This window comes from Heliangelus exortis, chromosome 7, assembly GCF_036169615.1.
Source record: "Heliangelus exortis chromosome 7, bHelExo1.hap1, whole genome shotgun sequence".
NCBI lineage: Eukaryota > Metazoa > Chordata > Aves > Apodiformes > Trochilidae > Heliangelus > Heliangelus exortis.
Window position 1 is genome coordinate 27,168,502 of NC_092428.1, and position 17,260 is coordinate 27,185,761.

Consider the following 17,260-nt stretch of genomic DNA (forward strand, 5'->3'; position numbering starts at 1 on the left):
TTAGCCTATTAACCATCCAAAAATCAAGATGCAATGCCAGTCCTCACTTACCTAGATCCTCAGGACTGTCAAACAACTGCTCACATAAGTAGTAGTCATCTGGATTCAAGTAGGGCAGTTGCTTCAGCAAGCTCTGCTTAGGAATGAGATACAAGACCTCAGCAATATCCCCATCCTCAATAATTGACATCCTTTTGACTGAATTACGGAATTTCACCTTTTCCAGCACCAGTTCTTCAGTTTTACTTGATCCACACAGCTTCCCAAAGCTGTTTAAGATGGGGAAAGACAGCATGTTTATTCAGAAGGAGCTGGAGGAAGCAACCTGTGGTGCATGTAGTCAGTCTACTACCCACGGCACACTGCCCTTACCAATCCTTCTCTTTTTCTCTTATCCAGCAAAGGAGATTAAGGAAGATGTATTTTTAGTGATTATCTTCCAGAGATTATGACAGAATGCTTGATCAGGTGACTGCCATATAAAACTATTGTAATCAGTTGCAGCTAATCCCAGAGAACACAAAAATTGGAAGCAAAATCATAAAGAGTATCTGAAAATCAGATTAATATTCAGGACAAGAGGAAGAACGTAACTGAGGTATATAAGAGGATTAGTTTAAAAACAAAAAAAACCACTGTTGCATCAAAAATCTTATTAGGGAAGACTCATCATCATAAGCTACAAATGCACATCTGTGCATTTAATCTGCCGTGCCCATGTTCCATGTCAGGTCTGTAGATGTGGTATTGCAAAAAGGTTATAGGAAAGGTAGAGCATGTTGGTCCTTCTTTTTGAGGAATATATGCAAGGTTTGTGCAAGGAGATGTCTTAGGAGAAATTCTTTCTGCAGCTTTCACTGCCTATTCCAAACAAAAGCACTTAAGCTTTCCCCTAACTATTAAGGATTGCTTTGCTTGTACTCTTCCTCTCCACTTTCCTGAGTAGCTGACAGGAGAAGCTTTGCAGATACTGTGCCAGCCCTTCCTGCTTCACTTACAAGAAGTATTTAGAATAATCCAATTCTAGTGACTTGCTAATCTAATCATCTAATGAATATTTCTCCCTGGGTAAAGGCAGAGTTAATCATCAGCAGGGCACTAGGAAGTCACAGGAAATTCCAAGGTAAAAGACAGAGAGAAAAAAAAAATAAAATAAAAGACATTCATCATCTGTAAGAGAAAGTTACAGGTAGACCCCTGACCAGGACCAACTCAGAGAGAACTTCAAATTTTTACTCAGCTAAACTCCCAGAGACAACTGTGCAGTGTTTGGCCTGGTCTCTCAATTCCCTTTCACATACAGAAGTTATCTATAACTGCTGTAATAATTGCTTCTAGTAAGACTTTTGCTAACTGAGAATGTGAAGAAAGAAACCCCACACCAGTAGGCCTACTGAGCACAGTGAGAAATTGTCATTTATTTCTTCCCTTCAAACCCAGAGTTCAAGTAGCAGCTACAGATTGGGACATGCTTTGAAAAGATGGCTGCTTTATTTACTGGTTCAAGGAGAAAATATAATCTCACAAATCCAGACTTTGATCACCTATTATTACACACCTCCTATGAGGCCAATTGGTTTTTATTTTTCAAGTGGTACGACCTCTATGTTGTCTTGGAAAAAATCAAAAATAAAAAAAAAGGCTGAAATCACAGTTCCTGTTGAGCAGTCACTCGCCTGGGTTTTATAATCAATCATGGACATGGTGGCACAAAGCCTGAATAAGTCTGCACTCAGTGTACTATTTTTGATGGGATCATGTATATTTGAGGAAGAGCTGGCTCAGTAAATCTAGCAATTCAAGTTCTGCCTTGCAGTAACTTCTAGAGATTCTGTGCTTTAAGTATTCCCCATAGGAAATGAAATTCAGCAGCAATTTTTGAATCTCTCTCAGATTTGACAATCTCCTGACCTGCACAGCCACTCAGCAGAAAAGACAGGTCTGAAATTCCAAAAGTTTCCACCAGTGGAGCTGAAGGTAGATCACCATTCTGTGAGGAAAGCAGAGGGATGGCTCAGAGGAGGCAGCTGGATGGAATATGTCTCAGCTTAGGGTAAGAGTATCACTTGCTGCTGGATAATCAGTAAAAATGTTGACATCTGACAGCAGCAGTGCCAAAAATCCATCCTCACCAACACGTCCAGGTGGACTTTGCCCTTGAGGTAGGGGAGGCCAAAGCACACGTTGTCCTGACATCAACCCTGCCACAGAGGTTAATCCTCAGAAAGCAGAAAGGTGAGCTCTGCAGTTTTAAACTGTTGCTACGCTTGCTTGGCTTCCTAAATCCCTGAAGAAAAGCTTGACCTTCATTGGAGTTCAAATGCTCTGGCTTTAGACAGACTCCCAGATTTCTCTCACAGCCATGCTGATTCCAGCCTTCCAGCTATACCCACCTAGACAGTACACCAGCTGCTACCATACTTAACTCAACTAGTATATGTTATGTAGCAGCAGCCAGAAGAATCTGCAGTCTTCTCCCACATAATCAAGTACCATGTCAGCTGTACAAAGCCCCTGTTGATTCCTTAGCTTGCAGTTTGCCCAGAAGAGTTGCAATGAAGCCATTAAAGGTGAAGGGGCAGAGCAAGGCACGAGAGGCTGAACCCACCTTCATCCATGCAGGGCTCTATTCCTGCACTTTGCAGGCTTGTGCAGGTAGAAAAGCTCCAGTGCTACCCTGGGAGGGAGCAGAGATCAGTGCCCTTTTTTGCACAGCATCTCCACTACAGATGCAGTCAGCCTGAAGCTGTTGTAGAGGGGTCCAAGGTGATTTCAAATGGTGAAGTGCAATCCAGTCTCCTTCTGCCACCAAGACACAGGAAACTGGTGGGCCACCAGTTCAATTTAAATTAGCATTTTGTGACCCCAACCTGTCACTGTAGAAGCACCCTGCTTAATTTAAAATAAGTTCTTCCCTCCTCTTGGAGAGAGACTATTCTAACCATGCCCCTTTCCCCCTGGCTATTGGTGTCCTTGCCTGATAACTACAATCTCATACCACAATCTAGACCACGTATTAACTGCTGTGTGTAACACAAGACAAAATGATCTTTTGTTAGTGTTTTTTGAAGCACAAGGTATGTCTTTAAGAGCCTCCATCCTGTTAATAATTAATAGGAGAGGATGAAAAGTAGAAGTGAGCAAAACAAGAGCAGGAAGCATCACAATGGCTTTGAGTCAGACCAAGCACTGCTTGGAAGAGTTGGCTCTGAGAGTCAGATCCTTCTGCCCAAGGTAAAGGACAAGGCCCTAGACAGCTTTGTACCACATATTGGTACCAAGCACTGGGAGTCAGCCTTAGCCAGGATCAGAAAGCCAGTAGCAATCTCCTACCCCTTAAGTCAAGCACTTGATTAAGTAGAAAAGACTGATTTCTAATATTCTTCCTCGCGAGAAAAGAAAAAGGAAGAAAAAAAAAAGGCACAGCCCTGTCCTTGTGTTTCTTGAGACACATGCTCAGGAATCCAGGGCACCCAACCCTGTAACGTTGAGGAAATTTCCTCAGTATCTGCCAAGTAGCAAACTATTTTTAAACCACTGCCAATTCAAAGCTGTGCCCAATCTGAGTATTCAGTGCTGGGGGCTCCAGCCTTCCCAGAGCACAGCTGGAGGAATGGGCACTTCCCAGTCTGAGTTGTCACAGGGGACTGGATATGGGCCAGGAATTAGGCAGACTAACTGCTCAAATATTTTATCTCATTACCAAATGTATAAATATTTTATTTATAAATATTTTCAGCTGTCAAGACCATTTCCTATTCAATCCCTTCTGAATTCTCCAAACCAACTGGCTGCCCAGATGATAAAAACACATATCTGTTTCATATACAACAGAAATAAAGGCTTGTATACTGATGCTACTAGAACAGAACAAAAAACTGATTGCAATCTACAAACAAATTGCACAACAGAGTACCAGGTGCTGAATAATAGCAAAAGTTAGACACGAAGGGCTAAAATCATAGTAGAAAAAATATCCCTCCATCCTCCTGAGCATCACAGAGGATTAAAGCGACCCTTCAACTAAATAAAATGCAGAAATGTTTACTGAGCTAGTACTGTCTTGAATTACTTCTTCCATCAGAATTAAATTTCTTGCAAGTGCATTTCAGTCTGATTTTGTTTTTACTGAAAGCAGCAAAACCCCCAACCAAAAAAAGCAAGAAAAATTAAGTCAGTTCAGCAAAACCTAGCTGTGAAAAAAAATCAAAATAAAAACCCAGAACACAGGGCAAAACAAAATAAAATTCTCCAGTTCCCTCATACCATTTCAGAAGGCAATACATCTAATGCATAGGTAAATAGCTCCAAATACTGCTTCATGCATCTATCCAAGGCAACAAGGTTGTCTTCTCCCATGTGACAGTTCTCAAAGATATTGAGAACAAGAAGAAATAAAAAATAGGGGTGAGGGGAACTTCACATAAATGACAAACAGGCAAGCACTATGTCTCTTTATACTAAGAAATAAAGTTATGCAAACAGCCACACAATTAAACCAGCAAAAGAAAGCAAAAAGAAGCAGCTTTCTACTTCAAGCAAAAGTAAACCAAAAGCAGCTCTTTCACTTCTGACATAGAGTATTTACTTACTCAGCACTGCAAGCTGATAGACAAAGCACTCAGCTACTTACTTGTAAACCTGAGTAAATCTTTTATTCACATGACGGAGACAAAAAAAATCCACATACACACCTTTAATTTCATTTCCTAAATGTCCAAAGCAGGCAATCATCTTCTGGGCATACTGACACAAGCCATTCTCACTGTAGGGCTGCTCACCAAGGACCTGCTCACTCATAGCTTCAGAAGGAGCTGACTTCTCTGCAAAGTCAAGCAGCTCCTGTTTGCTCGAGACTGATAAGACAACAGAGCTTCCTCTTCCAATTTACCTCCATTAATAATTCAGGTACTACATAAAATTTGCTGAGCTTTAAAAACCCACAGTGCAAAGCTACTTTGTGGCTTTTTGAAGTAATCATATTTTAGTCCTTAAAAGGTATCTCGGCTTCTTATATTCCAATAGGTTACGGAAAATATTTTCAAATAGCAACAAAATCCATTCTCTTGCTGCACAAGGGGAATAATGTTAGGATTATGCTTAGATCAGCCATGTGTTTAAAATATTCACCCAGTTCAAACCTAGAAACAGAATTGCCACCCCTTGTGAAATGTGTTGGAACACACTCCAGCAAGCAGGCATTTCCCCTGCTGTAAGAGTGCCACTTCTCAATGCTATATATTTTCTGGGGACTAAAATCAAAACAGAGCCCATGTACCAACATCATCATATTTTCTTGAACTTTCTAGTCCAATGCACTGCAGAAGAACTACAGGACTACAGCCAGAAGCAACAGGAAGAAAGTATTTTCTCAGGTCACTCACCAGAGCATGAAGTCTATCTAATCTTGCCTTGGCTGAAAAGAAAATAATTCAGGAGAACCAACTCAGCAGCCCCACACCAGGCCAGCTGCAGTGGCCACACACACACCTATCTCTGGTCTGCTCTTCAGAAACCAAGGCAGAGCACTACCTGACTTAATGCTGTTTGCAAACCTATTACAAATCACAAAACAAACTACACCTACTTAGCTAAATACTTGCAGAATAGCTTTTGCTATATTCTCTTGACCCAGCTGACCATTTCCAGTGAAGAACAGGTGTAGTTCATCAACAAACATACTCTTTGTCCATCACACTTGGTTTTGCTCCATTCACCTAATGCTTGTTGCTTCCTCACTAAGATCATATCCACTCATGAAAAAAATACTTAATGAAGCTCATATAATGACTGTTGATGTTCATATTAAGCACTGTTATTATTAAGCAGACACTTTAAAAAGAGATCTGTGCTAGTAAACCTAGACATGAATTTCACTCGCAATAGATTCAAAAGCCTAGTTATTAATATTTAATATATTTTTATAGACAGCAAACTGTTGAATTAATAAGATATATTTTTAAAATAACTCTCTAGCATTGCTATCTTTTGTTGTGCTGAGGGCTGTGAAGGATCCACAGAGATAGGAATTTCACAGTCCACAGGTTTCTGCCAAGTTAGTTAACTGGTTTCAACCCATAGGTTCACAAAGGCACAGGGCAGCTCTCTACTGGCAAAAAAGTGTGGCTAACCAAAAAGGGCTAACTCAGGTTCCAGTGATATCAAAGGTTACAATGATTTGTGATATATTTCAGCTGAGCAAGCCAATTAAGCAGAAACCTCCTACAAAGACTTGTGATGAAGCTGCCAAGTAACAATTTTTTTTCACTGTTATTATGACTGACATTTAACTAAGCATTAGCCAAATTTCATCCAAAACACCTGTTTCTGAAGCACACACATCAAAACTGTTACAAATTCTGTCAAGCCCATGATGTCTGTGAAAATCTGCATGAAAGGACAGCAACAAGTTCAAATCTGAACAGGATGAAGCTTCATTGCTATCATATTACACAGCATCAATCTTCTGTTAGAATTTGCAACCAAGAAAAAACACAACTCTGTTTCTATCTCAGGCTTAACTTAGACCACACGGTGACGATTTCCTTTCCCAGCTGATGACATTTGCAAAATCTTCCAGCTGAATTAAAGCATTGTGCTCAGCTTCCTGTTATCAGCTGGGTATGACAACTTTCATTGCACATGAGCCTTTGGTAACAAAAGCCCAGCTTTGCAGGACATTGTGAGCTGGGCAGGCAGCAGAACAAGCTCTTGGGAATGCCCTTCTCTCTGCTCTGTATTCAGAAATCCCATCTGACTCACTTCCTTAAACTACAGAATCTCCTAAACTTATCCTTCAGTGAAGCAGTGTGCATAAAGATTAAACGAGCAAAAATATCCAAAGAATATACTTGAGGTTGCATCTTAGGATCTTTTTCTCGGGCAAAAGAAAGAGCAACGCCAGCCATTTACCCACATGTGCAATTCTTAGCTTGGCTGAAATAGTAAACAGAAAAATCAATAGTCAAATGAAATATTCTTTTAGGGAAAAAACCCACAAAACAATAATGTCAGTTAGCAAAGTAATGTCTACTACTTCAGGAAGCCTTAAAGTATTCCCTTCAAGCATCAGATACTGGCTGCTGTCAGAGATCAGGTACACAGCCACTGAAAATCAAAGGTTTAAATAAATTTCATAACTACATCATGTCTATATTGGACATTTTTTAAAAAAACATCTGCCAAGCTTATCCAAAAGCAAGAAACAAAACTATCTGTACAACTTCAGAGTGACTGACATGAAACAGGTTTTTTTCTACATTACTGTTATGTGAAATGTGAACAAAAATCAAACGACCCAACAACTTTCACTTTCCTTTTAATTCCAAAACTCACCAATTGAAACCTTTTTTAAATCTACCAAAAGATTTTTCAAATTTTTCTGCCTTCTGCAAGAAGCTGGTACCTCTGGAGGTTATCCAGTTTTGTTTTCATAAAACAAAAATTTTCCTCCTCTGCCCAAAGGCCTCGGGATGTTACACTAAGACAATACTGGTGAAGATTGTCACCACTATCCATATGAATTACTGCCATATGAAGAACAGCCTATGGATATCCCATTCTACTCTATTTAAATATGCAGCATAACTACTTGCTGCAATCAATTTTTAGCATTTAATGCTGTTGTAGCTACCAAAGTATATCCATTACCCCACAATCCATTACTCAAATTATTAATAATGAGATTAATAGTAAGAAAGTAAGGCTGAAGGGCTGCAATGCTAACCTGGGCTTTCAGAAACATAAAGCCCCTGCTCTCCCATATATCTGCTGTACAGCTCTGAGCCATTCCCTTAATCTCTGTCTTTCCCTGTATTACTTTCACCCCTCTAAGGGACTTCTAGGAAAATGTACATTAAAGACTGAAGTATTCAGATTCTATGATAAAAGGAACAGAAGTACCACAGATAATAACACAAGGGAGTAAATGGTCAGCATTAAAAACAGAGGTCATGTAAAGCACAGCTGAGTGCTTCTCCTTGGTTTTAATTACCTTCCAACTTCATTACCATATTTTTAAATGATTTTCCAATAGACTGCAGCCCTTATTTAACACTAGGAGTGCTCATTTTCCCTGGAGAACCATGTTACCAAAGAAGGCAAACATAATGAATTCTGTACATCTTCTCTGATCTAAAAACTCAATTTTTTGCTATTCTGCCCCAAAATCCAAAAATCTTTGTTGCTGTGACTAGAGGAGTGCACAGTTATCAGGTTATGACAAAAGGCATGATTCAATTAAAGACTTATTTACCTTACTTTATCAATTTTAATGTCTATTTCAGACTAGTCATGGAAAAAGATACTCAACTATTTTCAGACACAAAATAACAATGTGTACATTAATGGATCCATCTACTGCATTATAACAAGATGAGATGGCTCAGCATTTTATTTCCTGGCAGCACAAGGCTGATCTATTGATCTATAATGGCAAGAAATTTTTTTTTCCTGTATTCTTACAGAAAAAAAAAAAAAAAAAAAAAAAGTCCTTTTTACTTACACATAGGAAAAAACCCAACTTCAAGTGCTGACAACTGATACAGTTTTGCAGGGAGGATATAGTGAGAGCTTTTTGAAATATACATTTAAAAATGGCTGCACCCCCAAGACTCTGACTGAAAAACTATCTTAACCACAAAGTTCAAGTGCTTGCCTATCACAAAGCTTATAAATAATCCCATAACCTATGTGGGGCAGCACACTATGCTTGAAGTTAAAGAGAGGTCTAAGCCACTCTAGGGAATAATTACCAAAAAGGATCCTGGCAGAAGCTGGCAGTCCTTCAGATACTCAGCAGGAAGCTGTTTGGGTTTTCCCCCTGCTCTCCAGCAATGTTTAGGTATCTTCTATTTAATTAGATATTTGAGAAGTACATACTGTGGAAAAACATGTAAAACTTGTAATTGTCTTTTACTTACTTGTGGTCATTACTGTGTAACAGTTCAGCCTGTAAGGAACCACTTAAAAAAAAGAAAAAAACCCCAAACTTAATTATATCATCTAGAAGCCCCAAGAACTAGAGATGGTTCATTAAAATAGCTCCCCACTGTGTTTCATATTCATTTTGCTTTTCCATACAATCAAAAAGGTAGCTTCAAGTGAGCAAAAACTTTCAAAATAAATGTAATTCCTATACTCAGACATTTTTTCTTTAGTTTTCCTTTTTAGAACTTTGATATTTTGCTTTCAGCTGAGAGGAGAAACTCTTTGTAGCATTCTCTTTGCAATGTAGACTTTATAGTAAATGAGATAGAAAGATTTGGGGAGCAGAGATCAAAGTTGAAAGTTCAGTGTTCTTTGAATCCTCCTCCTTATTTCTTGCACCTTTAAAAAGAGTGATGTGTTACAAGCACAACATCAAAGAAAGCACCACTCCTCTTCTTACGTATTAAAATAAACAGGGTATTATTACACTCTCTCTTCTGACAAGCCACATGATTACAGCATGAAATAACAGCAACTTTACTCAAACTCTGAACAAAAAATTACATTAGAAGAAAGTCTTCTCTAGATAACTGCCAGACTTCCTGAACATCTTAATTTACCATTTCCTATTCTCTCCTACCAGTGGATCTTCTAACTGTGGATGTAGAACCTGCACAGATCACACAATTAAATATTGGTCTTGCTGCATCAAACACCAGGTCTCAACGTCACAGCTGTTCTCAGAGCACAACATAACTTTAAAAGGATAACTTCTGCAGTCATGCTGCCCTTTCCTAGCTTCAGTGAAGCTGTAAAAGAGATAAGGACTAATTTAAGTACCTACCAGAAGCCAGTACAAAATTTTTGTCAATGTCCATCAAAACTAAGAATAGGAAGTTACCTTCCTATACAGTGGAAAGTATGGCACTGCCACAGGATGCCAGAAATGACATCAGATCAGTTCATTCACTGCCAACATTCCTGCAAAAAGCTGCTTTAAATATGCTGTGTTGGCTAATCTTTGTTTTGCAATTAAATAAATCCTACAGCACTGCTGAACCCTTCCTCTTGTGGTCAGCACTATCTCCTGGTTAAATCAGCTGCATGCACACACACAAGAGATCCAGGAGAAAAACTAAGAAAGTGTCAACTTAAACAAAATTATGACTCTGAGGAGCTCACTTCTGGGGAGGGATCACATTCTGTACAGGTGAAAATGAGGCATGGGCACACCTGAAAATACACTGATAGGGCAGCTGAAAGATTCAGAATGTAGTTCAATTTATTCATAACAGGAAATGACATCCCACGTGCCACAGGAGTACTGGTATTCAATAAACTGAGATTTGGGTCCTCTTGGGTATCCCATGATCTCATTTTCCTTGTTTTTTCTTGACAGTTAAGAGGAATCTACTCAAATAAGCTCTGTCATCTGGCACCAAAAGGATAAGCAGCAGTCAGAGAAACACACTGTACTTTCAAAGCTGGCAGGACATTAAAAAGGAGAAACTTGTCTTTGGCTTCACAACAGGTACAGCTGGGTTTGTTCTTTACCAGCACCACTCAACACAGAATGGGCCTTATCCTGTGGTCTTCCTCTGACATGTAAAACATTGTGAAGCACTGCCTATCAAATCCTATGAGAATTATTCCAGGATTGTAGTAAATCAAGAGTTTTGATCCTGCAGTGGAAGTGGAAGGCATTCAGCATCTAGCAAGCTACAACTTTGGAACGAAAGGTGGCAAATAATGTCTTACAGTCATGGGAAAATTCATTCCAGTGATATTATAAACCAGACAAATGATGAATGAGTCCAATGGAATAGCTACAAAGAAACTAAAGCCACTATGTTGGCTGCCTGATTGATATTTATCATATTATATTTGCAATTGCTATTTACAGCAATATTCTTCAGTGGGGATTTCTTGATCTTACCCTGCCACTGCTTGATCAAATGCCATCTACTGAGGTTGTTTGGTTTTGCCAGTTCAGGTCATTTGTGTCACAGACTACTAAAAAAATTAGGTTTTTCACAGGTGAACCTTAAACAAAGGTGTGGGGGTTAAATTATTACAAAATAAACTGTAGCTAAAACATAACATAAGAGACAAGATGGCCCTGGCCATCTTTGACAGAATCTCCTGCTGCATTCTTACTCAGCGTCACAGAGTGCCTGTGCTTCCTGGTACTTAAGAAACATTAAATGTAGCATCTAGACGGCTATTTCACAATAGGAGGTCTGATTCTTCATCTTATGTAGAGTGCAAACAATTATAACCAGTGCATGCTAGGAGGTCGGTTTGCTTGTTTGGATTTTTCAAACGTAAATGCTCCCCCAGCCTAGAACAAAGCTTAGTTTTCTTTTAGTTCTGTTGATATTACTACCCTGGTACTTGTTTAAGAAACAGATTCACCACTGACATAAATCAATGACAAAAAAAACCCCACCTTTCTCAATGCAGTTCAGCCTCAGCATCCTTTCTGGTATTAACACACTCCACACATACTCAATTTTTTGGTAGAAGTTTTGCCCTGGTACGATTTAGGAATAGTTCTGCAATTGAGAACAGCAAAACAACAAAGACAATTCAAGAAAGAAGGAGAGCCAGCCAACCTGACAGGCTGTGCTAATAAAAGCTGACTAAGTTCTTCTAGCAGCACTGAGCAATATTTTCAGATGAATCAGTTAAAACAGGTGCTGACCACAACAGGGCTTATCTGTAGAAAACCTTATGTTATAAACATATGTTGTGCATATTTTCAGACTGAAACTAGTTGGCAGCTTCCAGTTATTTCCTTTTCAACTAACTATGAATGATTTACAAGATAATGTATTATTTTGTAGTGGTTTTCTGATTGTTTTCTTATTCCCTGCCTGTGTTCTTTCTTCAGAATCCAAGGTCTCTCAGTACTTTTCCTAGAATCAATCAAATGATTCTGAAGAAGTAAAACACTTCAGTTCTTGAGCTGCTTACTGGATTATCAGCAGAGTAAGATCAGACCTTCGAAATCAAAATAGACAGATGACAAAAGCAATCAGTGGGTCATTTTTTCTAGATTTTGAAAGCCAAAAGATGAAACTTATTAAAAAGGAAAGCAAATCAAAACAAAGTTTTCATTACCCACTTTAATGAAATGATAAACAAGTATCCCCAGAAGTATCTCCCTATATATTAGATTTCAAGAGGGCTACGCTCCCAACCTCCTCCTAACACCAGGGAAGAGAAAGTGCAAACACAGAGGGAAGTAATCAATCTTTTCTTCTTTGTTTTATCAGTGTGGCAGTCAAGAGTTTATCTACTAGGACCCAAGAGTGAGAAGAGATTTCCATATACACACAAGAGGTCACCTGCACCTGCCAGAGCAGGCAGAGACACAAGCAAAGCTTCCCCAGATCTCAGCAATGTGGTCAGGAACAGAGCACCAGGTATTCAGCCCAACCTCACTATAAAGAATCCACACAGGAGTTGGTAAAATGTTTGTCTGATCACTGTGTTCACAACACAGCTGATTTTAACCAAATGGTATTGTCTCGTACTTCTTGGAGAGCAATTTATAATAATGTAATAGGTTTGAAATAGTATATTTAAAATAAAATCGTAGATAAGTAAGGAGGGAAAAATAAGTAATTTTTCACATCTAATTCAGCAGACATTGAGAAAAACAACAAAAATACAACTGTTTTATCTAGTTCAACATTGGGCTAAGCATTCTGCCTATAAAGACAAGCTATCAATAGAATAAATAAATTTTGTTGTTGCTAGAAAGAGGAAGTAGAGTTTGGGTTGTGGGGTTTTTTTAAGGTAAAGTGATAATTTTCATAAATGCCTGTACACGGCTCTTTAATGTGTCTACCTGCTCATTTTAACCTCCAGATCCATAAAGATAGATGTATCTGTGTCAGATACAATTTTTTGTGACAAATATTAGATTAGACAATGCAAAGAAAAAAGACTTTACTTCTAGCTCTAACACCTGAGGTCAAATGGGTACTCCAAGGGTTTATTTATCTGTCCAAGCATAACAGAGAAGGCAACCACCCACACTTGACTTACCAGGAAAGCTAAGTATGTCTTTTTATACTTATGCCTCTTCCCCCACCTTTTTCTAAGCTTATGGTATTAAAAAAAAGAGAAATGTTTACTAAGCAAACTAAGATTTGCATGCCTCATGGTTACAAAGATTACTCACTTTGTGTTACTTTGTTGTAACTCACCACCATAACTGTGCTGAATGCGCTTTTAGTGTTTAGAAGCAGTGTTCTGAGTCTCATCCCTTAGTAACTCCTCGCAGGTTGCTACACGCTGGCATCCTGCACTGCAGCCATTCCTGCAGCACCTCTGAAGGAGGAAAAAGTCCTGCTCAGGAGCAGGAGCTGCTCAGCATCCTGCTGCCTCCCTCCCTCTCTGAAAGCAAACAGCAGCGACAGACGGATGCAAGACAGCCAAAACTGGCAGGTGTGATCAGTCAGCAAGGCACAGATTGCACAACCACGTCTTCTCAGGTTAAATGCCCCAAAAAGCTGCCTCAATAGCACCCTAAATCAAAGCAGTTATCACCTTTTCATTCAAAGCATTAATTAATATTTTGAACTTTTGTGCCACCTTTCGTTACAAAGCTCTAAAACTCTTTAAGAAGCAGAACGTACCCCCCAGTGACAGCTTGCTGTCATCATCTTTACCTAAAAGATAAACTGGAAAACAAAGCAGTGTAGTACCTCTCACAAAAATACACGTGGATTCAGAGCTGGGCAACAAGTCTGTTCAATTCCACTGAGTTGTGCTCTGCACTTGACATTAAAAAATCCCATCCAGGGGAGAAAACGTGCACGCATGCCCAGGCTGCTCAGCCACGTAGCAAAGTCCACTGCTCATAAAACACACTGGACTGGGAAGGTGTTTTAACTGTTAAGCCAGTAAAGAGAAACAAATGAAAATAAATCATTTTTTCTATCAACAGACATCTTGATTTCATTCCATCAGAACTTCCTCAGCCTCTTGTCCTTCCGTAAATCCAAGACCTACTGTCCTCGGGATGGCTTAACCTATGCAGTTTATCAAAAGAGATCTACATAGCAGAGCTATAGCTCAGCACAAACCTTTGCCGTTTGCAGAGCTCTGGTGTATTTCTACTTCCATTTGTGCTCTCAAGCTGTAATGTTTCTGGACCTCAAAAGCTACAGCCTCCCAGAGGACAGACGGGAAGCTGGAGGAACAGCCACGACCTTTCAGAGGTGCCTCTCTCTATGGCTTTACTTCTGGTGTTTCCTGGGTTGAACAGTACTGAAGGGAGTGGCCCCAGTAAAATAGGTGTGCCTGTGTTACCAAAGAGTTTAAAGGAAAAGTGAGTATTTTCCTCCAGATATTCCATTAGTCATCAGGACCATGCCATGTTATCTTTCAGTGACATGCTCCAATGTATTGACCATTTCAAAACAGATGGCATTATTGATAACTTCCTTTATCATGCAGAAGGATCCTAGCCAGCCTCAAATGTCGACTGCAAAGAGACTTGGTTCTGTCCTGAGACTGTTTTCTTTCTATTTTACTCTGTGCTTCACCTCCACTCCACTGCATTTCTTTTATGGCTACGTTGCACCTAAAAAAAAGAGGAAGAGCCTGTGGAAGATGAAGATCAAAGAAACAATGCTGCCACTTTCCTAACACACTTCCAGCAGGGAAACCCAAAGTCCCAGAGATCTTCCTTAGGTTCCCACAGCACCCCACCCGGATAGAGGCAATCAGACTGCACAGAAGTGTAGACTTCCAGGCATTTCCTTCTACGTAGCTGTACATACCCAGAGACAAACTGTTCCACGAGCAGCTGAATTCATGAATTTTTTTTTCTGACAGATTTGTGTCCAACATCCTCAACACCCATCAGGTTTGCCCTGTCTCCACATAACATCCTCTTGGCAATACCACTCCCAGAAATAATATCAGTTACTTTCCATCTGTCTGGAGTGCTCTCCCAGTTTTTCTCCACATCCTTTAAATCTTTCCACAGAACCCTTAAGCTGTCTTCCCTAACTGCTTCATTATCTTCAGTTTCCACCACTACTTCCTAAATTGAATGCTCTCCTTTCTCATCTTTCTCCTGTACCCCAGCTACTGGCTAGGTTAGTATCTTCAAGTTCTGTTTGTCTAGAAGGAGAGAAGGAAGACTGACAGCAGTTGTATAACCCTCATGTCCTAGGAAATAAGACTAAAAAACAGTGAAACGAAAGGTGTAGAAGCTGGTAACTTGCAATCTGAAGTCCTCTCTAGAACATACTTATTGCATTTTGAACATTCTTAAGGATTGAGAGGTGCTGCTGCTGTAACAAGAATCACGTTTTATCCCTAAGATTTCACTTTAGAGAATAAAGCATATTACATTTCTCCTCTAAACGTGTTTGAAAAGATGCCAGAAAAATACAAAAACTTTTGGGTTCCTGTCTGGGAACTGATAAAGTGAATCAAATTTTGGCAAATATTTAATTCCCTGCTTGAAACACTAAGTCCCGAATTTCCTGAAGTCTTGACTTCATTTTCCCCACATTCAATTGACATCTTCTCAGTCAGCTTGCTAAAAATGCAGAGACAAATGCAAACACAGGCACAGAATCTGGTCCCTCTACTTCTCAGCCAGGCATTCTCCTCCTCTGGCTTCATACATTTTATTTAGTGCCAAATTAAGTGGAGTGCAGGACAGGGCGTTCACTCTGTTTGGACTTTAACATGCCTGACCAAAAATGATTAGCTCATCAGAAATCCTGCTTTCTCTCCACCCCCATCCTTGTTTTTAATAATCAAAGCACTCCACACTTTAATTACCATTACTACCACTCTGATGTGGTAAACAGATGCACTTATTCCTGTTCTACAGAAAAATATTAAAGCCCTGCCTTCCCAGGAAGGGTTGACCACGAGCATGTATTTATTTTATTTACTCTGCTCCTAGATACAACTGTGTGTATTGATTATCTATCCCTGATACAACAATTAAGAGCTCCATGGGCCCAGAAAAGGAGTTCTGTTCTTGTTATGAGACAAGTTCCTGCAGTATGCTGCAGTTAACCACATTTATATAATTTTTGTTTAGGTAAAGAGATGAAAGAGGAGGAAGAATGTTTCAACATACAACTACATATAGTATCACGCTCACACTATCTGTGTATCATTAGTAGCTACTGCATTAGCTGCTGTATTTGAGCCATATATTAAACACAAGTCTTCTGCATGGCTATGGTTGGATGTATACATTGCCTCTCTGATGCAGTTGATTATATGTTGATTTTCATCCAGGTGAAATCCTGACCATACCTGGTAGGCAAGTGCACCACAAGAGAAGTGATCACTCCTCACACTTTGTGTGAGTCCTGACCCTCAGCAACTTCTGTACATTTCCTGCTGCTGAAGGTTCAACCTCTAGAAACTGGTCAGAATTTGAAATCTGCCAGTGGGCTGTCATAGATATTGTGTGTTAGTCCTATGGAAAAAAAAGACCAGACTTGGAAATGCTGCAGTCTATTCTCAGCTGAGAGGTGTTTATGTTGGCTGGTAAAGCTCAGCAGAGACTGGCTGCCTATCAGTTCTCCAGCTATTTCATCGGATTTAGCTTATTCCATCCTACACAGTTCTCAGGCCTATTGTAATTCCTACAAAGTGACTGAGAATAATCAAGCCCCATTCTGCCAGGGATTTGAGGAACTGCACTGATGCCAGCAGAACAGAAAGACAAAACAGTGTTTTCTACGACTCCATTACACAGACCAAGAACCTCACATTTTCTTAAAATTCTGTGATTTTTGTTGCCTTTTATTATCTTTTTTTCCCCTCCAGACTTCATGTAACCCAAACTACCTGCTATTAGAAAATCTACTTATCAAGAACATTACCAGCCCCTTCAGACAGCCACAGATTCAGGAGACAGCACAGTCCTGGGGTGTCCAGTGGGAGACACGCAAAGCATCACAATTTCTCCTCCAAGTTTCAAAGCTCTTCCTAGAGAGCTCAGCCTACTCCCTGGAAGATTTTATCCCCACAGAGATATTCTTTCCACACTGCAGATGAGGAAGACACCTGGAAAACTAAGTGATCTGTCCAGGACCACAGAACCCTATGCCCTGCTTAGAAACTCTCTCTAGGTCTCCTAAATCCCAACGTAATCATCGAGTCATTACACCTTCCATCTAAAGAAAAGTATTTAAAACAAAAGCACAGAAGAAAAAAACCACAAAACTGAGAGACTTTAAAAGTGACCAGTAAGCTCTTGTCAAAGGAAATTAGCTTACCCTGTTCCTTCATAGCTTATCTCCTTATTTCTTCTCACTCCAAATCCCACATAAAA

The 17,260-nt window shown here is 39.6% G+C and overlaps 1 protein-coding gene across 9 annotated transcripts in view; it reads right to left on the reverse strand.

Annotated features, from left to right (window-relative positions):
• The window catches only part of ABLIM1 (actin binding LIM protein 1), a 195,800-nt gene that overhangs the window by 135,752 nt on the left and 42,788 nt on the right, over nt 1-17,260 (reverse strand). For 2 of the 9 annotated variants that reach the window (XM_071749481.1, XM_071749474.1), the window contains exon 1: nt 52-310. The exons of 1 other annotated variant lie outside the window; for it this stretch is intronic. In XM_071749481.1, the coding sequence (XP_071605582.1) occupies nt 52-295 (244 nt within the window). In that variant the 5' untranslated portion in view covers nt 296-310. Of the gene's footprint in view, nt 1-51; nt 311-14,027; nt 14,177-17,260 lie in introns of those variants that run through there. 6 more of the 9 variants (XM_071749483.1, XM_071749484.1, XM_071749476.1 and 3 more) reach the window with 6 other exon arrangements.